The following is a 26,881-nucleotide window of genomic DNA, read 5'->3' as shown; positions in this document are numbered from 1 at the left end:
TTGTGGAACACACCTAAAGAGTTAAAGTTTGTAACAGTTTTGAATAATTTGAGGGGTGTAGTTTTTAAAATGGGGTCATTTATGGGTGGTTTCATTTATTTAAACCCCTCAAAATTACTTTTACAAAATGGTCTTGGAAATCCTGTTGAAAATTTGAAAAATGGCTTCTAAACTTCTAACGTCCTAAAAAAATTAAATGACATTTACAAAATGATGCCAACATAAAGCAGACATATGGGGAATGGTGACTGATAACTTTTTTATGAGGCGTTATCTGTCTTAAAAGTTGAAAAATGCAAATTTAGAAAACTGTGAATTTTTCCCGATTTTTGGTAAATTTGGGATTTTTTTTTATAACTAAAAGGAAAAATATATTGACTCAAATTTAGCACTGTCGTGAAGTACAATGTGTCACGAGAAAACAGTCTCCGAATAGCTTGGATAAGTAAAAGTGTTCCAAAGTTATTACCACATAAAGTGACATGTCGGATTTGCAAAAAATGGCCTGGGCAGGAAGGTGAAAACTGGGCCGGGGTAGAAAGGGTTAATCTGCCACAATAATAAAAGATGTAAGTATGAACAATGTAATAATGAGGCGTTGTGATAGTAATGTAAGCACATGCAGGAATCCAAGTATGGACAGCTTATACAGGATTACATGATCTACTATACCTTGTATTCACTGTTGCCATGACAACTGGCTCCTTCCTGCGCATGCTGCCCATGGTGCCAAAGCCCCCCTGTAATACCACAACACATGTCTGAGGTAAGAAATGGTGTTAAATTATATTAGCAGCTTAATGGCAGCAATACATTCCTCGTAGGCGCCAGTCTCATTACAAATGGAACCCTGCGATCGAAGTGCTACCTGCGACGTGACATTTCTCGTTACTTGTGGGGGACATCTGACTGCTATTCTAATCCATAAAAGTCTCAGATACTACAGTTATGTCATCAGCGGAACAGCAAGTGTTTGACACGCAACATACATACGCCATTGTGCAGAGTTAAGCAGTCCCACAAGCACAATAGTCCAAATTTATGGATCCCAGCAAAAAAAAAAAAAAAAAAAAAAAAAAAAAAACACATCCGTTATGCCATCCGTTTTTTTTTTGTTTTTTTTTGGCGGATCCATTGTAACAATGCCCAAAACGGACAAGAATAGAACATGTTCTATTTTTTTGCGGTGCTACGGAACTGACTAACCGGAAAAAAAAAAAAAAAAAAAACAAAAAAAACACACACACAACAACAACCCACACACACGGAACAGACACAAACAAAATAATTTGGTGTGCACATAGCCTTAGGGCTCATGCACATGACTGTATACCCTCCGAGACATATGCCCCGTAGCGGCATATATTGTGCGCACAGTATTATACAAACCGGAATCCAAAAAAGTTGGGACACTATGCAAATCGTGAATAAAAACTGAATGCAATGATGTGGAGGTGCCAACTTCTAATATTTTATTCAGAATAGAACATAAATCACGGAACAAAAGTTTAAACTGAGAAAATGTACCATTTTAAGGGAAAAATATGTTGAATCAGAATTTCATGGTGTCAACAAATCCCCAAAAAGTTGGGACAAGGCCACTTTCACCACTGTGTGGCATCTCCCCTTCTTCTTACAACACTCAGCAGACGTCTGGGGACAGAGGAGACCAGTTTCTCAAGTTTAGAAATAGGAATGCTCTCCCATTCTTGTCTAATATAGGCCTCTAACTGTTCAATCGTCTTGGGCCTTCTTTGTTGTACCTTCCTCTTTATGATGCGCCAAATGTTCTCTATAGGTGAAAGATCTGGACTGCAGACTGGCCATTTCAGTACCCGGAACCTTCTCCTACGCAGCCATGATGTTGTGATTGATGCAGAATGCGGTCTGGCATTATCTTGTTGAAAAATGCAGGGTCTTCCCTGAAAGAGATGAGGTCTGGATGGGAGCATATGTTCTAGAACCTGAATATATTTTTCTGCATTGATGGTGCCTTTCCAGACATGCAAGCTGCCCATGCCACACGCACTCATGCAACCCCATACCATCAGAGATGCAGGCTTCTGAACTGAGCGTTGATAACAACTTGGGTTGTCCTTGTCCTCTTTGGTCCGGATGACATGGCGTCCCAGATTTCCAAAAAGAACTTTGAATCGTGACTCGTCTGACCACAGAACAGTCTTCCATTTTGCCATACTCCATTTTAAATGATCCCTGGCCCAGTGAAAACGCCTGAGCTTGTGGGATCTTGCTTAGAAATGGCTTCTTCTTTGCACTGTAGACGTTTCAGCTGGCAACGGCGGATGGCACGGTGGATTGTGTTCACTGACAATGGTTTCTGGAAGTATTCCTGAGCCCATTCTGTGATTTCCTTTACAGTAGCATTCCTGTTTGTGGTGCAGTGTCGTTTAAGGGCCCGGAGATCACGGGCATCCAGTATGGATTTTACGGCCTTGACCCTTACGCACAGCGATTGTTCCAGATTCTCTGAATCTTCGGATGATGTTATGCACAGTTGATGATGATAGATGCAAAGTCTTTGCCATTTTTCGCTGGGTAACACCTTTCTGATATTGCTCCACTATCTTTCTGCGCAACATTGTGGGAATTGGTGATCCTCTACCCATCTTGGCTTCTGAGAGACACTGCCACTCTGAGAAGCTCTTTTTATACCCAATCATGTTGCCAATTGACCTAATTAGTGTTAATTGGTCTTCCAGCTCTTCGTTATGCTCAAATTTACTTTTTCCAGCCTCTTATTGCTACTTGTCCCAACTTTTTGGGGATTTGTTGACACCGTGAAAATTTCAATCAACGTATTTTTCCTTTAAAATGATACATTTACTCAAATTAAAGGTTTGATCTGTCATCTACGTTCTATTGCAAATAAAATATTGACATTTGCCATCTCCACATCATTGCATTCAGCTTTTATTCACAATTTGTTTAGTGTCCCAACTTTTTTGGAATCCGGTTTGTAGGTTACTATGATGCTGTGCGCATCGGGCCGCCCGCAGGGCTATTGTCCTGCACTCATATATGATATGATCTTTTGGCGGCCCGATGTGCACAATATCATAGTAACCTATGATGCTGTGCGCACAATGTATGCCGCTCCGGGACATATGGCCTGCTCACGGACAGTATGTCTTGGAGGGCATACGGTTGTGTGCATGAGCCCTTATACTGTGGAGGCGATCTCTGCATGTAAATGCAGCTCTTCACCTCCACTGAACGAGCAGCTGGTTGTCAGGAGGGAACGCTTCCTTCCCAATAATCAGCTGCCTACGAGGCTGTGTAAGCCACAACTCTGTCATGTAACACAGAAGGGTGGTATGAGCCCAGTAAGGGCTTGGTGACATCTGTACTGGAGAGGTCAGGGCTTCACTCGCAGATGAACTAAAAAAAAAAAATGCTAAAAGTCTTCCTTGCAGGACCTTTTTCTCTGCTTAAAAACACAAAACAGACCACCAAATGGAAGCCATCATAGTTAATGTTTGGTTCAGGTCAGTTATGCGCTGAATCCAACACTTCCGTTATTTTCATTGATCTCCTCTAACGGAAATCAATAGCATTAGTTTGAAAGAAGCGTAAAGCAGATCTGTACAAACCTGATATAGGACTATGCGGAGCCTTAGACTGTAAGCTCACGTCACTAGAAGTGTTGAGCAAACTTGTGCTTTAAGTCCGGGTTATCGAAGTATCCAGTTATGGATTCTAAATTCCGTTATGGTCCGTGGTAGCAGAATCCATAACAGGGATACTTTGATAATCCGAACTTTAGACGCCGAACTTAAAACACAAGTTCGCTCAACACTAGTCACTAGCACAGGGTTCTCATCTCTCACATGGTTTTGTATACAGGTTTGAAGTCTGTATCTGTGCCCATATGGGTAAGGCACGGTTCTGCCCAAGCTGGCATATTAATATAACAACTGCCCCCTTCTAAGGGTACTCACAAGCTGCACATAACATGCATGCACCAGAAGCCGCCATGTGTGTACGATGCACATGTGCCATGCTGCACTGCCATCACCCACCGTAGTGCTGCCCCTGAGGGCCCTGCTGGTATCCATGCTGAGCCCCCCACTGATTCCACCCTCCATGCCAGGGTCCGGGTGGCGCTGCTGGTGACCACAGCCCGGTGTTGGGGTACCAGGGTCCCGTTTGACCAGGATCTAGTGGAGTATTAAACACCGGAGGCCGCAGCACCGGAGTCGGATAGGCTTGCTGCTGCTCCATGATAACATGTGGAGCTCACTTCCGGGTGACATATAGCGTCATGACCCGAGAAGACTTCCTCTCCATGTCAGCGGCTCGGGATTGCATTGACCTGTACATAACACCTGCCTCTTCACAAAACACATGTGTATGGCTACTTAGACGGGGCATATAGAACATATAGTACATATGTGCAGAGGAAAGTAGGGTCGCCCAAATCAAATATGGCGCCGTATGAACGCAGCATGTGTCACGTGGTCGTCTTTGGAACGCACACGTCATTTTTCGCGCGACTACGTCTTTGTCTGCGGAATATGTCTGCGTTTTTATGTGCGAAATGGCAGGACGTGGTATTCGAAAGTCGGAGAAGTGAGCACCTGGAGGAATATTCCCCCCAGTACATGTTATGGAGATAGCTGCAACATCACACAGGGCGGAAGTGTGCGGCGCGCTGTAGTGACGTCCTGCTGACGAGCCCCCTTCTCTGTTCAAGATGTCCCGGGATTTGATCGGTCCAGCTCTGCCTCCAGGATTCCGCGGCGGTGACCATGAAGATGAGGAAGAAGAAGAAGAAGGTATGGAACCCCATACACACTGCTCACCCCGAGATACCAGCTGGTCTGAGACATTGTCCCCAATAAGATATTCAATATGTCATTCCCAGCCCCATGTCACAGCATCCAGGCCGAGCACAGGTCACTTCTGCCAGGTGGCATTCTCTGCTGATCTCAGACTGGCACTGGAAGCTGAGGGATTGGCTTGTCTTTCTGAAGCAGCCTCTGGATTGTTCAGGAATGTAAGAAATCCCCCACTGCTGCAGCACCAGCGCTTTGGTGGTAGTTACTGGTCTTATACTATATTTTCCAGTAATGTTGATGAGCCGAACAACCACATGACCGCTGCAGCCAATCACTAGACTCCATGGTCTTGTGCTCCACATGCTAGATCACCACTTTGTCTACTGATTGGCTGCAGCAGTCACATGGGTGATGGCAATAAGCAAACACAGGTCTTCAGCAGTTTGCCGCCCCCGCTGTCAGCGCCGGGCCCTGAGCAGTTTGCCGCCCCCGCTGTCAGCGCCGGGCCCCGAGCAGTTTGCCGCCCCCGCTGTCAGCGCCCGGCCCCGAGCAGTTTGCCGCCCCCGCTGTCAGCGCCGGGCCCCGAGCAGTTTTGCCGCCCCCGCTGTCAGCGCCGGGCCCTGAGCAGTTTGCCGCCCCCGCTGTCAGCGCCGGGCCCTGAGCAGTTTGCCGCCCCCGCTGTCAGCGCCGGGCCCCGAGCAGTTTGCCGCCCCCGCTGTCAGCGCCGGGCCCCGAGCAGTTTGCCGCCCCCGCTGTCAGCGCCGGGCCCCGAGCAGTTTGCCGCCCCCGCTGTCAGCGCCGGGCCCCGAGCAGTTTGCCGCCCCCGCTGTCAGCGCCGGGCCCCGAGCAGTTTGCCGCCCCCGCTGTCAGCGCCGGGCCCCGAGCAGTTTGCCGCCCCCGCTGTCAGCGCCGGGCCCCGAGCAGTTTGCCGCCCCCGCTGTCAGCGCCAGGCCCCGAGCAGTTTGCCGCCCCCGCTGTCAGCGCCAGGCCTTAATGTCTTGCTGCCGCTACCATATTCTGAAGAATAGCTTACAGTATCCAGTTCCTTGGAGTCTTGGTAGGTCAGTAGTATGTGGTCCTTGGATTTGAAACCCTGAGAAGCTCTGCCTACCATCTGGGTACTGCTGTGCATTATGAAAGGTGGTCCTACTTTGTCTGCTGTGGGCACTGCAATGTGGAAACATTACAAGGGTTGTCGGAGAGTGGAAAGGGAAACTGTCACCTGTACTTGAGCAGATCCCTCATTTTAAAGAAGATTAATGCCTGTTTGCAGTCAAAGGCGTTTAGGGATTCCGGGGGTAAAATGCTTCCTGTAAAGGGCATCTGAAACTGGCTGACCTGTTGTATGCGCGCTTGGCAGCTGGAGGCATCTGTGTTAGGGCTCATGCACAGATCCACATTTTCTTGTGGGTCGGATGCGGACCCATTCATTTCAATGGGGCTGCAAAAGATGTGCTGTCCGCTTCCGTATGTCCATTCCACAGCTCCACAAAAAAATAGAATATGTTCTATTCTTGTCCACATTATGGAGAAGGATAGGACTGTTCTATTAGGGGCCAGCTGTTCTATTCCGCAAAATGCGGAACGCACATGGCCGGTATCCGTGTTTTGCAGATCCGCAGTTTTCAGACTGCAAAACAGCCAACGGTTGTGTGCATGAGCCTTTAGTCCCATGTTCATATGTGCCCACATTGCTGAGAAAAGTGAAGTTTTAAAGGGTTTCTACCACTTTGATTTCACATAATTAGGTGTCAGACACTAGCGATCCGCTAGTGTCTGCTCTGCCAAACTATCCTGCTATAATAGCTTTTGGGGCAGCCGTTTACCTAAAAAAAGAACTTATATTGATATGTTAATGACCCTCTAGGTGCTATGGGGGCGTCATTAGCACCTAGAGGATCGGTCTACCTTCTCAAGATGCCGCCGCCCAGCGCCTCCCTCCAGCCCGCCCATCTGCTTCTGAATGCGATCAAACGGACGACTTCACGCGCATGCGCCGTGCGCGGCTGGATTCGGCGCATGCGCAGTGAATGTCCGACCACTTCCCTGCTCAGACATCTCCCCTGCGCCGATGGAGCACTATGACATCATCGGCGCAGGCGCAGTGGAGATGTCTGAGCAGGGAAGCGGTCGGACATTCACTGCGCATGCGCCGAACACAGCCGCGCACGGCGCATGCGCGTGAAGTCGTCCGTTTGATTGCATTCCGAAGCAGATGGGCGGGCTGGAGGGAGGCGCTGGGCGGCGGCATCTTGTGAAGGTAGACCGATCCTCTAGGTTCTAATGACGCCCCCATAGCACCTAGAGGGTCATTAGCATATTAATAAAAGTTCTTTTTTTAGGTAAACGGCTGCCCCAAAAGCTATTATAGCAGGATAGTTTGGCAGAGCAGACACTAGCGGATCGCTAGTGTCTGACACCTAATTATGTGAAATCAAAGTGGTAGAAACCCTTTAAAGAGGACCTTTCATGCGATTTTATTAAGGAGGATCTATACCTGTACTTCCGGGGTACCCCCCGCTGATGCTGCCACCCTGCTTGATTTTTTTTTTTAAATATGTCTCCTGTGCCCTGCTGGATTTCTCCCGCTCAGTTTCTTCCCCCTGTTTGTGGCGCTCTGCGCTGCGATTGGACCGCGCTACAGCCAGGCAGAAGGAGACGCCTATTGAGAAACCCTGGCGTCTCCTCCTCCCTGTTACGTATTTCTCACCTGCGCCAATGTTCCAGTGTTTTCGGTAGATTTCTTCTTATTTTCCTGGGGCAAGGACAGTCCGTACTGGTACGTGACCCCTCTAGTCATTCAGTGTGCTCGGCAGTCATGTACCGTGCGTACATTGACTGTATGTGTGGGGTTGTTGTCCTGCTGCAGAATAAATTTGGAGCCTCCCTGGTGGTACTGTATGAATAATTATCTGCCTCTATCTCTCGACACTTTTAACCCCTTCCCGGCATCCACCATTCATGTCAGCGAGTGTCGGGTCTTTAAAGATGGCGCCTGCTCCAGAGCAGAACAGGCGCCATAGCGGTTGCCTGCTGTTTCACACAAAAGACACCTGGTGCTAATGTCTGCGATCTGCAGTAATTCCGATAGCGGACACTTAACCCCCTCAGTTGCCATAGTTAAATGTGACCACGAAATCTGAGAGGCCAAAAATCCAGAAGTGCGGGCTTGCTGGGCAGGAACCCCTCCCCATGGCCGAGATCAGGGAAGGCATTCCACTGCAGTAATGAGCCAGAGCATTTGCTAGGCTTCTAGGCTTATTGCTTGTATATTACAACTCAGGCCAGCAGGTGGCAGCACTGAATTATAATATACTGATCTTTGTATATGGTAATGGTTAAAAAAAATACTACTTTCTACAAATCTAATGATTGCATGTTGGGATCCACTTAGGGGGCCTAAAAAAAAAAAAGTTTTGGAAAATATAAAAATCTAATTAACCTGAGATGAGTCCTGTCCCTGACTCCTCTCACATACAGGACTCATCTCAAGTTAATTTGCATATGTATCAAATCGGGTTTTTTTACACAATAAAAGCACAGAGAGCTATAGGGACTGGATATTGCGGATGTGCTAGCGGCCATCTAGCAACCCGTGTCCTCAGCTCTATACACAAAATCCCGGTGACAGAAACTTCCTATTTAAAGGGAACCTATCTACGCCCAAGCACTTTATTCCCACATATACAGGTCAGTTCTTCTTTATGTCCTCCATGAACCTAGGGCTGCTTCTGAGTGAGTAAGAGACAGTTACTTTGTGCGTGCAGAGGATGGCAGCTAGTCTCCACCAAACATGTCTGAGAGCACTGCAAACTAGACATTCACTAAACTGCCAGATGCAAGTTATATAGTGGCCAGAAATAGTGTTACAGTCATGTGAAAAAATTAGGACACCCTTTGAAAGCATGTGGTTTTTTGTAACATTTTTAATAAAAGGTTATTTCATCTCCGTTTCAACAATACAGAGAGATTAAAGTAATCCGACTAAACAAAGAAAACTGAAGAAAAGTCTTTTCAAGATCTTCTGTAAATGTCATTCTACAAAAATGCCTATTCTAACTGAGGAAAAAGATAGGACACCCTTGCCCCTAATAGCGAGTGTTACCTCCTTTGGCTGAAATAACTGCAGTGAGACGGTTCTTGTAGCCATCTACCAGTCTTCGACATCGGTCTGAGGAAATTTTACCCCACTCCTCAATGCTGAACTTTTTCAGCTGTGAGATGTTTGAGGGGTTTCTTGCACGTACAGCCCTTTTCAAGTCACCCCACAGCATCTCAATGGGATTCAAATCTGGACTTTGACTTGGCCATTCCAGGACTCTCCATTTCTTCTTTTTCAGCCAATCTTTGGTTGATTTACTAGTATGTTTTGGGTCATTGTCATGTTGCATGGTCCAGTTCCGCTTCAGCTTTAATTTTCTAACTGATGGTCTCACATGTTCTTCAAGCACCTTCTGATACACAGTAGAATTCATCGTGGATTCTATGATGGTGAGCTGACCAGGTCCTGCTGCAGCAAAGCAGCCCCAAACCATGACACTTCCACCTCCATGTTGGTATGAGGTTCTTTTCTTGGAATGCTGTGTTTGGTTTACGCCAAACATGTCCTCTGCTGTTGTGTCTAAATAATTCAATTTTGGACTCATCTGTCCAAAGAACATTATTCCAGAAGTCCTGGTCTTTGTCAACTTTATCTCTGGCAAATGTCAGTCTGGCCTCGATGTTTCTCTTGGAAAGCAAAGGTTTCCTCCTTGCACACCTCCCATGCAAGTTAAACTTGTACAGTCTCTTTCTGATTGTAGAGGCATGTACTTCTACATCAACAGTAGCCAGAGCCTGCTGTAGTTCTCGAGATGACACTTTAGGGTTTTTGGAGACCCCTTTTAGCATCTTGCGGTCTGCTCTTGGGGTGAACTTGCTGGGGCGACCAGTCCTGGGCATGTTGGCAGTTGTTTTGAAAGCCCTCCACTTGTAGACTATCTTCCGGACAGTGGAATGGCTGATTTCAAAATCTTTTGAGATCTTTTTAAATCCCTTCCCAGACTCATAGGCTGCTACAATCTTTTTTCTGAAGTCCTCTGACAGCTCTTTTGCTCTCACCATGGTGCTCACTCTCACTTCAACAGTCAGGAGCACACCAAACTAAATGTCTGAGGTTTAAATAGGGCAAGCCTCATTCAACATGCAGAGTAACGATCTACTAATTATGTGCACCTGGTGTGATATACCTGTGTGAGATCTGAGCCAATTTAAGAGGGAATACATGTGAGGGTGTCCTATCTTTTTCCTCAGTTAGAATAGGCATTTTTGTAGAATGACATTTACAGAAGATCTTGAAAAGACTTTTCTTCAGTTTTCTTTGTTTAGTTGGATTACTTTAATCTCTCTGTATTGTTGAAACGGAGATGAAATAACCTTTTATTAAAAATGTTACAAAAAACCACATGCTTTCAAAGGGTGTCCTAATTTTTTCACATGACTGTATTTCTCATGTACCCACACTGTACTATTGAACAATGCAAAATTTGTTGAAATGTTAGGTATGCCTTAAAGTGGTTGTGTCATCTTGCTCTTTCACTTGCACTCCAGCACAGCAACTCCCTGCTTCTGCTGTGGGTGGAAATCTCCTGTGTGATTGGCATAGCGGGCAGGTACTGTGCAAGCGCACTGCAAATGCTGATAATAGTAGTTTTCATTATCAGCTTCGGCAGTGTAGGACCTTTCCTGGATCGTAACAACCATCAATAGAGGGTGGCTGCTACTATCCTCCAGTTCAACACTAAACATTTACATTTCTTCTCGCTTCCAAGTTCAATCCCTGCCTCTCAATAAGTTCCATCTTACCCAAGCGTGCTATATAAGCCAATTGCTGCCAATAATCAAGGCTTTGCCCAGCAGCTCTAGGGCTACTGCGCATTCAGAGAGGTGGCAGGGTAGGGAGTTACCACGCATGTGCGCGTATGCATTCTCCCAAGATCCCACCAGAATAAAAGCATTAGGAGAGTGCACTGCGCAAGCGTGCCCACTGCTTTTAGATCGCAACGTAATCCCTGGAAATGGCGTGCCCACTGCTTTTAGATCGCAACGTAATCCCTGGAAAATGGGCACTAAACAAAGCTGGTATAAAAAGCATTATTCAGACACAACGAGGCACTTTTGAACCAGCATTCCAATGGGTAAGTGCATTATTTGGACGTTATGCACCATATGAGTCCACATTGTTTATTGTTTGGAGGGTAATACCCCTTTTAAGATGCTTCATGCATTTTATTGAGGCTGCCGTCTGGAAATGTTTCTTCCAGTGTGTTATATCATTCCTCTCATGTAAATGGATATTTTCTGATTGCCGGGGGCTAGGGCATCCTCTGACAATTACAGCAGATGTTCCTAGGCAATGTGCCAGATGCATCACATATTAAGAAAGTAAGATGTGTGCGTTAGCTATGCCAGAATGTGAAGTGTCCCTGCGGTACGCAAAAGCTGCCGCACTCGTATGCCAAGCACAGAATGGAGTTTACCCACAGGCCGTCTCCTGTAATTGCATATTCATCCTTAGGTAGTGCACAGGCTGGCAGCTAATAAAGATCCATGGAGTGCCAGCTGTTTGACCTAGGGGGAGGTTTTTGTAGAAAAGCCAGCGAGCGTTTGTTTTTTTTTTGTTTTTTTTTTCGTTCTGTGTTTTCAGGGTTTTTAGTTTTTTATTTATTTATTAGTAAATATATTACAAATATCATTTATATAAAAAATATTTTAAGATGACATATCTTTAAAGGCAAAAAATCCGCAGCACTCCCCAGTGTAGTAAATCCAGTGTTGATTTATTCACAAAACAACATGGTAAAGCGACGTTTCGACCTTCATCGGTCTTTCTCAAGCAATATAACCATAAGCCAAGATCCCCATCTGCGTGCTCCACCTCCACCTTAAAGGTACCTTTAATGGCCTTTCCCATTACGGGATCAGTAGTGCTGCCAAAATCTCTGTGTATATCTTTAAAGGCTTTATCTGGGCTACATGTTTTGAAGACATGGTGGGGGTCTGGAACCCCCACCGATCAGCACCAGGAATTATACAGTGAACTAAGCAGAAGACACCTTACACTGTGTAGTTTCCGGAGCCGACGTACTCCAGAACAGAAGAGGTGCAGTGTATGGAGCAGTCTGCTTCCAGCTATCTGCACTCTACAGTGTCCGGCACTGGCGGCTGCCCAAAATAGTTAATCTGTGGGAGTGCCGGACCCCTACCGATCTGATAGTAGTGACCTAGGTCATTAATATCTGTATCCCGGAGAGCCCCAAAATATTTACTGCACTGCATAAGTGACAAATGTTAGATTGGGGGGGGGGGGTTGTTTGTCTGTTTCTATTAGTGCCATCGATTTTGACTGGAGCACCGGGGCGCATGCTTAACCACAGGTCCGTTCAAACTCTTGCTGTCTTATGGTTAGGAGGGAATGATGGAGCCAGACCCTCTGTCAGTGGCCTGCCTAAGGCTAGTTTCACTCTAGCGGTAAATTCTTCCGGCAGGCTGTGCCGGCAGAGGAACAGCCTGTCGGAAGACATAGTATCCAGCATAGCCGGAAAAGGCCGGAGCACCACCAGACCCCATTGACTATAATAAGACCCAGCAGGGACCCGGACAGTTTCCAGCATTAGTGCAAAATCCCAGCACTAATCCCAGGAAACAGGCCGCATCCTCACTGAGTCCCATTATAGTCAATCAACTCCATGGAGTCAGGTAGTATCCGGCTATGTTGGATTTGATGTCCGCCAGAACAGCCTGCCGAAATAATTTATCACTAGTGTGAAACTGGTCTAAAGTACCCTTCAAGGCCTGATTCACATATGGCATTAAGCTGCTGTGCTTTGGGCTTTTTAAAACTGTAATAGTAAAATATGAGAATTCTTTCAGAAATAGTTTTTCTTTCTGACATTTTTGGGGTCCGGGGCATTTTTATAAAAATTCTGAATGAGGTTTTTCTTTTTACTTTTTTTTTTTTTTTTTCCCGCCTCCTTACCCTTTTCTATGTAACTTAAAGAGGACCTGTCACCATGAAAATGCTAAATAAGCTGCAGCATGTTATAGAGCAGGAGGAGCTGAGCAGATTGATATATAATAGTATGGCAAACTATTCATTATAACTTGTTTTTCATTCATTTAAAGGGTTCTGCACTTTCATTTAACTGATGAGCTATCCTCTGGATAGATCATCAGCTTCTGATCGGCGGGGGTCCGACGCCCCGGGACCCCCGCCGATCCAGCAGCGCCGTGGCCTTCCCACTGTTTACCGCTGGGCCGCCGGCCCACTGACGTCACGACTAGTATCAACTAGCATGGGCGGGGCTAAGCTCTGTTCACTTGAATGGAGCTTAGCCCCGCCCACGCTAGTTGATACTAGTCGTGACGTCAGTGGCCCGGCGGTAAACAGTGAGAAGGCCGCGGCGCTGCTATAGCACCGCTGCCTTCTCAAACAGCTGATCGGTGGGGGTCCCGGGTGTCGGACCCCCACCGATCAGAAGCTGATGATCTATCCAGAGGATAGTTCATCGCTTAAATGAAAGTGCAGAACACCTTTTAAATTCCTGCTCATTCTGGGCTTTGAAGTGAAGGAGACGGTGAGCGACAGCCTTCCCTCTATGACTGTATACAGAGAGCTGTCAGTCACTGATAGGACCGTCTCCTGGACTTCAGAGCCCAGAATGAGCAGAGATTTAAATGAATAAATTACAAGTTTTACTGAATCCTTATCCTTAACACTATATATCTATCTGCTCAGCTCCTCCTGTTCTATAACATGCTGCCTGCAGATTATTTTGCATTTTCATGGTGACAAGTTCCCTTGTCAAAAATATGTGGGAAAGGACACCAGGACGTAGAACCAGGACTTGCCTCTGGTCTATTGAACTGAGTGTAAATGAATTATTTTGTGATCTGCAATATGGACACCGAATGAGTGTTGATAAAACTGAATGATTAGGTTACTATCGTCTGTTCACTTGGATTGTTGTGTGTAGTTGCAGGTCCAGTGTTACCTCCTGGATACAGAAGGCATCAGAGTTCAGATTCATCTGAGGACAGTGATCAGGAGACGCCACATGGCCACTGCCACCCTAAGGAGAGAAATGAGCCACCACAGAGGTGAGATTAGCAAGACATTTGTCAGGTTTGTTCTATTGAAACTTAAAGGACTTCTGTCAGCAGATTTGTACCTATAAAACTGGCTGACCTGTTGTATGTGCCCTTGGCAGCTGAAGACGTCTGTGTTGGAACCATGTTCTTATGTGGGCAATACCTAAAACATAACTTTTAATGATACATAATTATTAAAAGGCCCCACCCAGGGGCTACCTGATAACAAAAGAAGTGCAAAATCGTCTACCACAGATAAACAAACAATAAATCGAGCACCAGTAGGTATAAGGCATATGTTCGATTAAAAGGGGGGCTAGGGCTGGTTTGAAGGGAGGAAAACTGTCCCTAAGACTCTCCCTTCAATAACCCCAACCCAGAGATGCAACTTGAGGGTAGAAGCACTCTGTCCCTGTACTTATACCTATTGTGCCCTAATCAAAAACCCTCACTGGGCATGATGGCAAACAGTCCCAAGTCCCGACGCGTTTCCCCTTCCAATGTGCAGAAGGTTCATCAGGGGACCCCAACACGCATGATTAAATATACCAAAACAGCTATGGAGACCCCAATAAATATGAAGAGCAGGCACCACTGCCCGCTATGAACTAACGACCCCTACTCTCGTGTACCGGTCAGAAAGTGGCTGTGGGGACTCCAAAAATGGCGATGCAAGCAAGACTCAAGAGGAGACTTCCAGTTTAAATAGATAGGCACCTCACGTAAGTAAATCTCATTGGTTACTAATAGACTGTGGGTTTCATATAAAGCTCACCATTGGTGCCGATAGCTGAAGAGCACTCCTCCCATATGTCCATCCAGCGTGCGCTCCACACCTCCATCAGATGTGAGGTAGTGGAATGCAGTACATATCTACGCTGGACTGCAGGACGCGCAACTTCCTGTTTCGTGATCTCATGCGTTCCACTGTTGCGTTCCACGACGTACGTAACATCCAATTTACCTGAAACCAGATTAGACTTGCATGCGTTCCACAACCGGAGTCATTGAGATTCTGGCTTCCAACCAAGTGTGAAGATATAAAGTGGAGCTCATTGTCAAAAAGTAATTCATTAACCATCGAGGGTATGCCATTTAGGGCCAGATGTCACAGTAAGGATGTCGAGGTAAGATATAAAAAGTAATTTAACATAATATATACAGTCAGGTCCATAAATACTGGGACATCGACACAATTCTAACATTTTTGGCTCTATACACCACCACAATGGATTTGAAATAAAACTAATAAGATGTGCTTTAACTGCAGACTGTCAGCCTTAATTTGAGGGTATTTACATCCAAATCAGGTGAACGGTGTAGGAATTACAACAGTTTGCATATGTGCCTCCCACTTGTTAGGGGACCAAAAGTAATGGGACCGAATAATAATCATAAATCAAACTTTCACTTTTTAATACTTGGTTGCAAATCCTTTGCAGTCAATTACTGCCTGAAGTCTGGAACGCATAGACAGCACCAGACGCTGGGTTTCATTCCTGGTGATGCTCTGCCAGGCCTCTACTGCAACTGTCTTCAGTTCCTGCTTGTTCTTGGGGCATTTTCCCTTCAGTTTTATCTTCAGCAAGTGAAATGCATGCTCAGTCGGATTCAGGTCAGATGATTGACTTGGCCATTGCATAACATTCCATTTCTTTCCCTTAAACAACTCTTTGGTTGCTTTTGCAGTATGCTTTGGGTCATTGTCCATCTGCATTGTGAAGCGCCGTCCAATGAGTTCTGAAGCATTTGGCTGAATATGAGCAGATAATATTGCCCGAAACACTTCAGAATTCATCCTGCTGCTTTTGTCAGCAGTCACATTATCAATAAATACAAGAGAACCAGTTCCATTGGCAGCCATACATGCCCACGCCATGACACTACCACCACCACCATGCTTCACTGATGAGGTGGTATGCTTAGGATCATGAGCTGTTCCTTTCCTTCTCCATACTCTTCTCTTCCCATCACTCTGGTACAAGTTTATCTTGGTCTCGTCTGATGTTGTTCCAGAACTGTAAAGGCTTTTTTAGATGTCGTTTGGCAAACTCTAATCTGGCCTTCCTGGTTTTGAGGCTCACCAATGGCTTACATCTTGTGGTGAACCCTCTGTATTCACTCTGGTGAAATCTTCTCTTGATTGTTGACTCTGACACACATACACCTACCTCCTGGAGAGTGTTCTTGATCGGGCCAACTGTTGTGAAGGGTGTTTTCTTCACCAGGGAAAGAATTCTTCGGTCATCCACCACAGTTTTTTTCCATGGTCTTCCAGGTCTTTTGGTGTTGCTGAGCTCACTGGTGCGTTCCTTCTTTTTAAGAATGTTCCAAACAGTTGTTTTGGCCACGCCTAATGTTTTTGCTATCTCTCTGATGGGTTTGTTGTGTTTTTTTCAGCCTAATGATGGCTTGCTTCACTGATAGTGACAGCTCTTTGGATCTCATCTTGAGAGTTCACAGTAACAGATTCCAAATGCAAATAGCACACTTGAAATGAACTCTGGACCTTTTATCTGCTCATTATAATTGGGATAATGAGGGAATAACACACACCTGGCCATGGAACGGCTGAAAAGCCAATTGTCCCATTACTTTTGGTCACCTAACAAGTGGGAGGCACATATGCAAACTGTTGTAATTCCTACACCGTTCACCTAATTTGGATGTAAATATCCTTAAATTAAAGCTGACAGACTGCAGTTAAAGCACATCTTGTTTGTTTAATTTCAAATCCATTGTGGTGGTGTATAGAGCCAAAAATGTTAGAATTGTGTCGATGTCCCAATATTTATGGATCTGACTGTGTGTGTGTGTGTATATATATATATATATATAATTATAGTGTGTGTGTGTATAATATACAGGTCTTTCTAAAAAAAAAAATAGCATATTGTGATAAAGTTCATCATTTTCTGTAATGTACTGATAAACATTAGACTTTCATATATTTTAGATTCATTACACACAACTGAAGTAGTTCAAGCTTTTTATTGTTTTAATATTGATAATTTTGGCATACAGCTCATGAAAACCCCAAATTCCTATCTAAAAAAAATTTGCATATTTCATCCGACCAATAAAAGAAAAGTGTTTTTAATACAAAAAAAAGTCAACCTTCAAATAATTATGTTCAGTTATGCACTCAATACTTGGTCGGGAATTCTTTTGCAGAAATGACTGCTTCAGTGCGGCGTGGCATGGAGGCAATCAGCCTGTGGCACTGCTGAGGTGTTATGGAGGCCCAGGATGCTTTGATAGCAGCCTTAAGCTCATCCAGAGTGTTTGGGTCTTGCGTCTCTCAACTTTCTCTCCCCAATATCCCACAGATTCTCTATGGGGTTCAGGTCAGGAGAGTTGGCAGGCCAATTGAGCACAGTAATACCATGGTCAGTAAACCATTTACCAGTGGTTTTGGCACTGTGAGCAGGTGCCAGGTCGTGCTGAAAAATGAAATCTTCATCTCCATAAAGGTTTTCAGCAGATGGAAGCATGAAGTGCTCCACAATCTCCTGATAGCTAGCTGCATTGACCCTGCCCTTGATAAAACACAGTGGACCAACACCAGCAGCTGACATGGCACCCCAGACCATCACTGACTGTGGGTACTTGACACTGGACTTCAGGCATTTTGGCATTTCCCTCTCCCCAGTCTTCCTCCAGACTCTGGCACCTTGATTTCCGAATGACATGCAACAGTTCAGTGCTGCTTCTCTGTAGCCCAGGTCAGGCGCTTCTGCCACTGTTTCTGGTTCAAAAGTGGCTTGACCTGGGGAATGCGGCACCTGTAGCCCATTTCCTGCACACGCCTGTACACGGTGGCTCTGGATGTTTCTACTCCAGACTCGGTCCACTGCTTCCGCAGGTCCCCCAAGGTCTGGAATCGGTCCTTCTCCACAATCTTCCTCAGGGTCCGGTCACCTCTTCTCGTTGTGCAGCGTTTTCTGCCACACTTTTTTTCCTTCCCACAGACTTCCCACTGAGGTGCCTTGATACAGCACTCTGGGAACAGCCTATTCGTTCAGAAATTTCTTTCTGTGTCTTACCCTCTTGCTTGAGGGTGTCAATGATGGCCTTCTGTACAGCAGTCAGGACGGCAGTCTTACCCATGATAGCAGTTTTGAGTAATGAACCAGGCTGGGAGTTTTTAAAAGCCTCAGGAATCTTTTGCAGGTGTTTAGAGTTAATTAGTTGATTCAGATGATTAGGTTAATAGCTCGTTTAGAGAACCTTTTCATGATATGCTAATTTTTTTAGATAGGAATTTGGGGTTTTCATGAGCTGTATGCCAAAATCATCAATATTAAAACAATAAAAGGCTTGAACTACTTCAGTTGGTGTGTAATGAATCTAAAATATATGAAAGTCTAACTTGGTAGTGTGTGTGTGTGTGCGTGTGTGTGTGTGTATATATATGTGTGTGTATATATATATATGTATATGTACATGACTATGAAAATTGTAGATTCACACTGAAGGCATCAAAACTATGAATTAACACATGTGGAATTATATACATAACAAAAAAGTGTGAAACAACTGAAAATATGTCATATTCTAGGTTCTTCAAAGTAGCCACCTTTTGCTTTGATTACTGCTTTGCACACTATTTGCATTCTCTTGATGAGCTTCAAGAGGTAGTCACCTGAAATGGTTTTCACTTCACAGGTGTGCCCTGCCGGGTTTAATAAGTGGGATTTCTTGCCTTATAAATGGGGTTGGAACCATCAGTTGCGTTGTGGAGAAGTCAGGTGGATACACAGCTGATAATTCTACTGAATAGACTGTTAGAATTTGTATTATTGCAAGAAAAAAGCAGCTAATTAAAGAAAAACGAGTGGCCATCATTACTTTAAGAAATGAAGGTCAGTCAGTCCGAAAAATTGGGAAAACTTTGAAAGTGTCCCCAAGTGCAGTCACAAAAACCATCAAGCGCTACAAAGAAACTGCCTCACATGCGGACCACCCCAGGAAAGGAAGACCAAGAGTCACCTCTGCTGCGGAGGATAAGTTCATCCGAGTCACCAGCCTCAAAAATCGCAGGTTAACAGCAGCTCAGATTAGAGACCAGGTCAATGCCACACAGAATTCTAGCAGCAGACACATCTCTAGAACAACTGTTAAGAGGAGACTGTGTGAATCAGGCCTTCATGGTAGAATATCTGCTAGGAAACCACTGCTAAGGACAGGCAACAAGCAGAAGAGACTTGTTTGGGCTAAAGAACACAAGGAATGGATATTAGACCAGTGGAAATCTGTGCTTTGGTCTGATGAGTCCAAATTTGAGATCTTTGGTTCCAACCACCGTTTCTTTGTGCGACGCAGAAAAGGTGAACGGATGGACTCTACATGCCTGGTTCCCACCGTGAAGCATGGAGGAGTAGGTGTGATGGTGTGGGGGTGCTTTGCTGGTGACACTGTTGGGGATTTATTCAAAATTGAAGGCATACTGAATCAGCATGGCTACCACAGCATCTTGCAGCGGCATGCTATTCCATCCGGTTTGCATTTAGTTTTCAACAGGACAATGACCCCAAACACACCTCCAGGCTGTGTAAGGGCTATTTGACCATGAAGGAGAGTGATGGGGTGCTGCGCCAGATGACCTAGCCTCCAGTCACCGGACCTGAACCCAATTGAGATGGTTTGGGGTGAGCTGGACAGCAGAGTGAAGGCAAAAGAGCCAACAAGTGCTAAGCATCTCTGGGAACTCCTCAAGACTGTTGGAAGACCATTTCAGGTGACTACCTCTTGAAGCTCATCAAGAGAATGCCAAGAGTGTGCAAAGCAGTATTCAAAGCAAGAGGTGGCTACTTTGAAGAACCTAGAATATGACATATTTTCAGTTGTTTCACACTTGTTATGTATATAATTCCACATGTGCTAATTCATAGTTTTGATGCCTTCAGTGTGAATCTACAATTTTCATAGTTATGAATAAAAATAGAGTTAAAATAAAGAAAATTATTTGAATGAGAAGGTGTGTCCAAACTTTTGGTCTGTACTGTGTGTGTGTGTGTGTGTGTGTGTGTATGTATGTGTATATATATATATATATATATATATAATATACTCTTGTCGACTGTACCAAATAAACCAGAAATCGCCCCTGTACTTTATGCACCCTTATTCGATGCTCATAGATACTTACTAAACGGAAAAATAAAATAGACCTAATTATATTACAAGACACTTTTCGTGTTGATAAATGGTTTAGTCAGCACACAGGAGGAATGGGCATCATTGAAATGAGGAGGGGAAAAATTATATTGAGGCTAAATGAAACATTAAAAAGTCAGCCTCTCATTTAGACCCCCAGGTGACTGGGAATGAAATCTGTATATCCAATCCGATTCTTTTTTAAGAATCCATCGGTCCCAGTCACCTTTTCTGGGGGACGGTGGAATCAGTTCAAGTGCACTTGGGTCTCCTCCATGATGCTCAAGGATGTGATTGGCCACAGGTGTATTATTTTTCTTTTTAAAGTGCTCACACACTCTCCGCCTTAATTCCCTAGATGTTTTCCACATGTAATCCAGGGGACAGGTACATTGGCAGAGGTACACAACTCCCCTGCTCTTTCAATTATTAAAGTCTCTGAAGGGGTACTTTATTTTAGTCACGGAGGAGATGGTAATCTTAGTATTTTTTTTATAAACTTAGGTGCCGCATTTAAAAACGCTAAGGGGTTTGCGGTCTAGCCATGTACCTGGAAGTTGTGGGTGAAAGTAATGACTATGTATCATCCGATCCCTAAACCTCCTATAGATGACACTAGGATGGGGTGTGAGAACGTCTGATAAATCGGGATCCATAAGGAGTATTGACCAATATTTCTTTAAGATATCCCTTATTCTCCTATTTTCAACATCAAACGTAGAGATGCTTCTCATCAACTCTGTCCCACTTCCACTTCTGGCTTTCAGCACTAATAGACTCCCTCTTTCGCACGTTTCTGCCTGTTTGAATGCTTCTATAAGGAAATTTTGAGGATACCCTCTATTTTTCTTTCAAATTTCTTTTTATTAGTTAAGGTTCAGAACATTACAGATATGATACATATAGCCACATATTGGCGTTACAATAACTTCTTTCTTACTACTATGCATTACATATCTGTTCATAACAGCATGTTGGTAGCTTATGATACCTTAGGCGTCTTCAGGTAGACAAATAAATATAACATTTTATTGATAAAGAACCATAGGAAGGAAAGGTGGGGGGGGGGGGGGGGGGGGAGAGTCTTCTCTCCACTTATCTCGAACAATACTTGTTGATGGCTACTTACTCATATTAACCTTAATCTTGACCATTTAAGCACATCATTTCCCCATTCAGTTACTACCATCGGATCTGGGTTAGCATGCCCCAGTGTATTCGTCTCTTTCAACCAATCTCTTCTTCTGTATGCCCCACATCTGGACATACTGATATTCTTTAGTATCATGTATTATGTGTGATGTTGCCTATAAGCCCTCCAGGGACCCCATCTTTTTTTGAATCTTTCGTGGTTCCTATCTTCCCAACTTGCTAATTCCTCTAAGCAATATAACTGATCAACATTGTCAGTTGGCGAATCTTTACTGAGCCACTTTAGCCGAATTGGCAGTCTAGCTGCCTGGAGTAGGTGTGTGATCAGAACTTTTTTGGATAGGTTCCCGGTTGGTCTAGGGCTTAGGCCTCCACAATAGTACCATTTCGGGGGTTAGAGTGATGGGTTGTGCTAGTATTTTACTGATAGTATGTGAGACTTCTGTCCAAAAGTTGAGAAGTTTTGGACAGTGCCAAAATATATAGGACAGGGAACCAACTTCATTATCACACCTCCAACATTGATTAGATGCTTGCCCCAAACTGCAACATATGAGAGGCATGCATCTATACCAATGTGACATGACCTTGTATGAGTGCTCTTGTATTCTGGCACTGTCATATCTGTGACAGGTCCCAGAAGGTCTGAAAGATTATCTACGCATTAGTGATCTGACAGCCTCTTTTGGTTTCACTTTGTCTGTGTGTTGCTTGTACAGTGCTGCCCATAATTATTTATACCCCTGGCAAATTTTGACTTAAAGGGACACTGACAGGCAAATTCAGCATATTGTGTTATATATCTGACATTACAGGTCTTATGCAATCTATTAAAAGCATGTAAGTATCCCCCCTGTCCACCTTCTAAATACCGAAATATAAAGTTTTATAACTTGCCTGTCTCCTCACCAATCTGCCCAAGGGGCGGCGTTTCATCTGAAAATGCGCCCAGCCAGCTGCTCCCAACTGCCGTTCTGTAGCCCCGCCCAGCTCATCAATATTCACTTCGCTGGGCGGGGCTACAACTCTCCCCAGTCACGATCCTGCGTATGGTTGATAGAATCCTCTTGGCAGCGTCCGTCTAATCCTCTGCGCCTGCGCCCCGCCGTGGTTAGATCGCGCCTGCTGTACACACCCTGCCTGCGTTCCCAGAGGCAGCTGCAGCCTCTGCCTCATGCGCATGCCCCAGGCACTGTTCAAAGCAGCGCTTCAGAGCGCTGCTCACTCACATCTCCAAAGGGGGTTAATGATAGTGCGGAGAGTTCATATGTGCTCATATGTGATGGCTTAGGCTACTTTCACACTTGCGTTCGGGGTTCCGATTGTGAGTTCCGTTTAAATGGCTCTCACAAGCTGCCCCGAACGCATCTGTCCAGCCCTAATGCATTCTGAGTGTATGCGGATCCACTCAGATGCATCAGTCTGGCAGCGTTTGGCCTCCGCTTAGCTCAGCAGGCGGACACCCGAACGCAGCTTGCAGCCAAACGGATCCGTCCAGTCTTACAATGTAAGTCAATGGGGACGGATCTGTTTGAAGTTGACACAATATGGCTCAATTTCAAACGGATCCGTCCCCCATTGACTTTTAATGTAAAGTCTGGACGGATCAGTGTGACTAACTTTCAGACTTAGAATTTTTTCAGAAATATAATGCAGACGGATCCGTTCTGAACGGATCCCATTGTCTGCATTATAGGAGCGGATCCATCTGTACAAATACCAGACGGATCCACTCCGAACGTAAGTGTGAAAGTAGCCTTAAAGAGGACCTGTCAGCACCAATTGCAATGCAATCTGAAGGCACCATGCTATAGAGCAGGAGGAGCAGATATGTACAGTAGAGAGAGAGATATTTTTGTGGGAAAATATTCAGTAAAACCTGTAATTTTATACATTTATATCTTTGCTCTTTCCCCTTCCTCTGAGCAGCTATCGGTACAGGAGAGGTGTTATCAGTGACTGACCGCTATCTCTCTATACCTCCTTCATGTACCGATGCTGTTCACAGAAGGTAGAAAAAACTGAGATATAAAGGTATAAATTACAAATTTTACTAAACTTTTCCTACTTAACTATGCATCAGTCTGCTCAGCTTCTCCTGCTCTATAACATGGGACTTTCAGATTGCACTGCATTTTGTGGTGACGGGTCCCATTTAAAATATGCAAATGAACCTCTAGGAGTAGCAGGGATATTGTTGTTAGACCTAGAGGCTCAGCTCTCTCTGCAACTGCTGCGCCCTCTGAACATTATTGACAGGCCTAGGTGTGATCGCATTTACACTGTCAGGCTCTGTCAGTCAAAGTACAGAGGGTGCGGCAGTGGCATGGAGAGCTCAGCCTCTAATGGTTATGCCCCCGTTTCCTAGAGGCTCATATGCATATATAATAACTTCATTTTTCAATGAAGGGCACATATGAACATGGGACCAACACGGATGCCTTCGCATGCCAAGGGCACATGCAACAGTTCAGCCAGTTTCATAGGTACAAATCTGCTGACAGATGCCCTTTAAAGGATTAAAGGGGTTGTCCAATAATTAAAAATCTTGCACAAGCTCTGAAATGGCTTAAAATAAAAAGCAAAAAAACATGATAAACTTGCCCCATTCTCCAGCACTATTCTCTGGTTGTTTACAAAGACGTGCTAGAATACAGCACATGACCACTGCAGCCAATCACTGTCCTCAGCGATCTACCTCTAGGGACGGTGATTGGCTGCAGCAGCCATATGCTGTGATATGGCATCCTTGCGACAATCTGAATACATTTTTCAAGCTATAGAGGAATAAATACTTACCAACATGTAAAAAGTGAATCTTGGCCCCTTGGACCACTTGGCAATACAACCAAAGCGGACTGGACCGCTCTCCTCAAACAACCACTTTGGGACACTACTTGCACAAACACTGTCCCTTTTGCGCCATGGTTGATGGAATTGTCCCAGCAAGCATGGAAACAATTCAAGTGTTTATTGGAAATCTATATAGTGCCCCATGTGCAATAAACGAAGAACTGTTCTGAAAATGTGACCCACATTTCTCCAGGTCAGGTTTGGAGATGAAAGTTGGAATCTAGTTGGTTGCACAAGGCCCATTGACTTCTTCTTGGGCAGTAGGTGGTTTTACTGTCTTGAGTTCTTACAGGGATTATCTTTAATTGATAAGAACTGAATTATTATGTTTGCAGAATACTAGAAACTCCGCAAGATGATGATGATGAATTTTTTGGGCCTGCCCTTCCACCAGGTTTTACAAGACCATCGGATTCTCCTGAAAGGTATATGTTGTGTTCTTACAATTTTCCTTCTTAACCACTTTACCTATATCTTAGGCTAGGTTCACAGCTGCTGTACAGTATTCTGGTAGTCTGTTCCGGCCAAAGAGCAGACTACTGGAATTACTGTATCCGGCATAGCCGGACACCGCAGGGGCCCTCTGGGACCTATTCACTATAATGGGATCTGTCGTGCTTTCCGCCGTAAAAATAGCCATGCGTACGGTGGGATTATTCCGGCAGAAAGCCAGTATTCATGCTGGAAACCCGACAGATCCCAATATAGTGACTTGGGATCCGGTGGTGTCTGGCTATGCTGGATATGGTAATTCCAGTAGTCTGCTCCTCTCCCTTCAACAGATGTGGGTGTGGCCTTAGGCTGGCCATACACATTTGATATCTCTCAGGTCGGCAGATGGTTGGGAGGTCCTCATACATAGATGGTCCTCAGGTTTGGTTGACCTGTATCTGATTTAGTATGGCCAGCTTTAGTCCAATTTGAAAACGTACATGACCTTGTCTTTTTGGTGTTTATTTTTTGCTATGATTTTGCAGGTACTGTAAATGAAACAATTTGGTTGATAGTTTTATTTTTGACAGTACACCTTCCAAATATATAAACTTTTACTTTACTTTAGGGCGCTAATCATAATTATCGGAAACTGTTATTCTCTGTGCCAGATAACGTGTAGGTAAAACCTATAGATTAAGTTGTGCTGCATTTTTTACACAACAGCCGCAAAAAATTCATCCAAGTTGGATTTTCGTGCAACGCCATTGACTGTCATTACAAAAAATGTTGAAATGTAGTTGTTCCCTTTTTGGCGCCGTGTAGCCCTAGCCTAAGACATTGTAGCAGTCTGCCTGCTTATTTTTGCCTTTTAAAGGGGTTGTCCCGCCATTTATATAAATGACCTATCGTCAGGACAGGTCATCAATATCAGATCAGTTGGGGTCCAACACCAGGCACCCCTGCCGATCAGCTGCTTGAAGCGGAGGTAGCGCAGCATGCGTCCGTTTTCTCTGAAATCATGACGGTGCAGTGTAATGACAAGTACTCTCTCCATTCACAGAAGACAACACGTGGTGTAATGACCAAGAAGCAGCACATACAACAAGCGCTGCCTCCTCTTCAAACAGCTGATCCGCAGGCGTGTCGGACCCATGCCGATCAGATATTGATGACCAATCCTGAAGATAGGTCCTTAATATATATGGCAGGACAACCCGTTTAATTTAAAAAAAATAATTCAGATCAGTTTATTGCCGATGTTTTTTGCAAGTTCCACATTTCCATTTTGTCAGACAAACGAGTGGATTTGCTGTGGATGCTTTTGACTTTTCCATGTGTTGGATATTTTTAGTCATCTTTCTTGTTAGCGGATGTTCTGTCCTTAGCATTTGAGCATCAACCATAGAAATATCGGGCAGCAGTTTAATAACAGACTTTGCCATGCCATTGTAATTTGTGCTTGGTGTCGGGAATTGCGGGCAGACAGCAATTCTAAAGAACGGAGCCGACTTTGTCTGATTGCCTCGCTTCTTTATTGTGCAGCCAGGCTTTAAAGTCTCGGAAAAAACGGAGCATAGTTAAGTCTTCTGTGTTTCTGTTCCTGTGGTTTTTTTGGTAGTTTTTATTTTATTTTTTTATTTTATAGTCACTATTTCATTGCAAACATTTTGGATTAGGTAATATATATATTTTTTTTTTTCTTCTTCTTTTTATCATTAACAGAGATATGATGTTTTGGTTTTTTTAAGACTGGTTATAGGTCCAGCCCTGCCCCCTGGTTTTAAAAGACAAAGTTCAGATAGCGAGGATGGTTCTGATTATAAAGGATCTTCAGATAAGTATAAGGTAATTATCTGCCTTGGCACCTTTTTATTTATATAAATATATACTAATGTGATGTACCCCGTTACCTATAATGATTGTATTGATTCGAGATGCCAGCCAATCAGGGGATGCCACTTGATTGACGTGCCCGGACATCACACCCACCCCTGACAATCTCGCGCGTGCACCACTACACTGGCCCAAGATTGTCTGGCCTGGGAGAGATGTCCAGCCCTGTCTATCAAATGAGAGGGGGGCACTTCTCCAGCAGCGGGGATGTCACCTCGCAGGTGAAGAACTCTTCTTGATGAGAGAAATCGATTTGCTCATCTCCAGTACTAATAACAAATTACAATTTTTGCCATTCATATGCGGCAAAAACACAATCCACTGAATAGTTATGACACTGACTTGCATAGTATGGCGCCACCTATTGTTCAAAGTGTATAGCAATGTGCACATCCACCTAATCGGCTAATTACTAGTGGACACCCATGCTTAATCATTCCTCCTACAGCCAGGTCTCTGCA

The 26,881-nt window shown here is 44.6% G+C and overlaps 2 protein-coding genes across 3 annotated transcripts in view; one reads left to right on the top strand and one right to left on the bottom strand.

Annotated features, from left to right (window-relative positions):
* NUFIP1 (nuclear FMR1 interacting protein 1) overlaps positions 1–4,261 on the bottom strand; it is a 29,528-nt gene extending 25,267 nt beyond the window's left edge. For both annotated transcript variants that reach the window (XM_044287262.1, XM_044287263.1), the window contains exons 1-2: positions 4,041–4,261; positions 673–740 (exon numbers count right to left, since the gene is read on the bottom strand). In XM_044287262.1, coding sequence (XP_044143197.1) covers positions 673–740; positions 4,041–4,242 — 270 coding nt within the window. In that variant the 5' untranslated portion in view covers positions 4,243–4,261. The remainder of the gene's footprint in view (positions 1–672; positions 741–4,040) is intronic.
* Positions 4,262–4,536: 275 nt separating this feature from the next.
* Positions 4,537–26,881, top strand: part of GPALPP1 (GPALPP motifs containing 1) — a 40,570-nt gene continuing 18,225 nt past the window's right edge. The window contains exons 1-4 of the mRNA XM_044287332.1: positions 4,537–4,796; positions 13,814–13,937; positions 24,428–24,517; positions 26,276–26,372. Of these exons, the coding sequence (XP_044143267.1) occupies positions 4,715–4,796; positions 13,814–13,937; positions 24,428–24,517; positions 26,276–26,372 (393 nt within the window). The 5' untranslated portion in view covers positions 4,537–4,714. The remainder of the gene's footprint in view (positions 4,797–13,813; positions 13,938–24,427; positions 24,518–26,275; positions 26,373–26,881) is intronic.

This window comes from Bufo gargarizans, chromosome 3, assembly GCF_014858855.1.
Source record: "Bufo gargarizans isolate SCDJY-AF-19 chromosome 3, ASM1485885v1, whole genome shotgun sequence".
NCBI lineage: Eukaryota > Metazoa > Chordata > Amphibia > Anura > Bufonidae > Bufo > Bufo gargarizans.
Note: the sequence above shows the minus strand (reverse complement) of the source record. Positions and strands in the feature narration are given on the sequence as shown.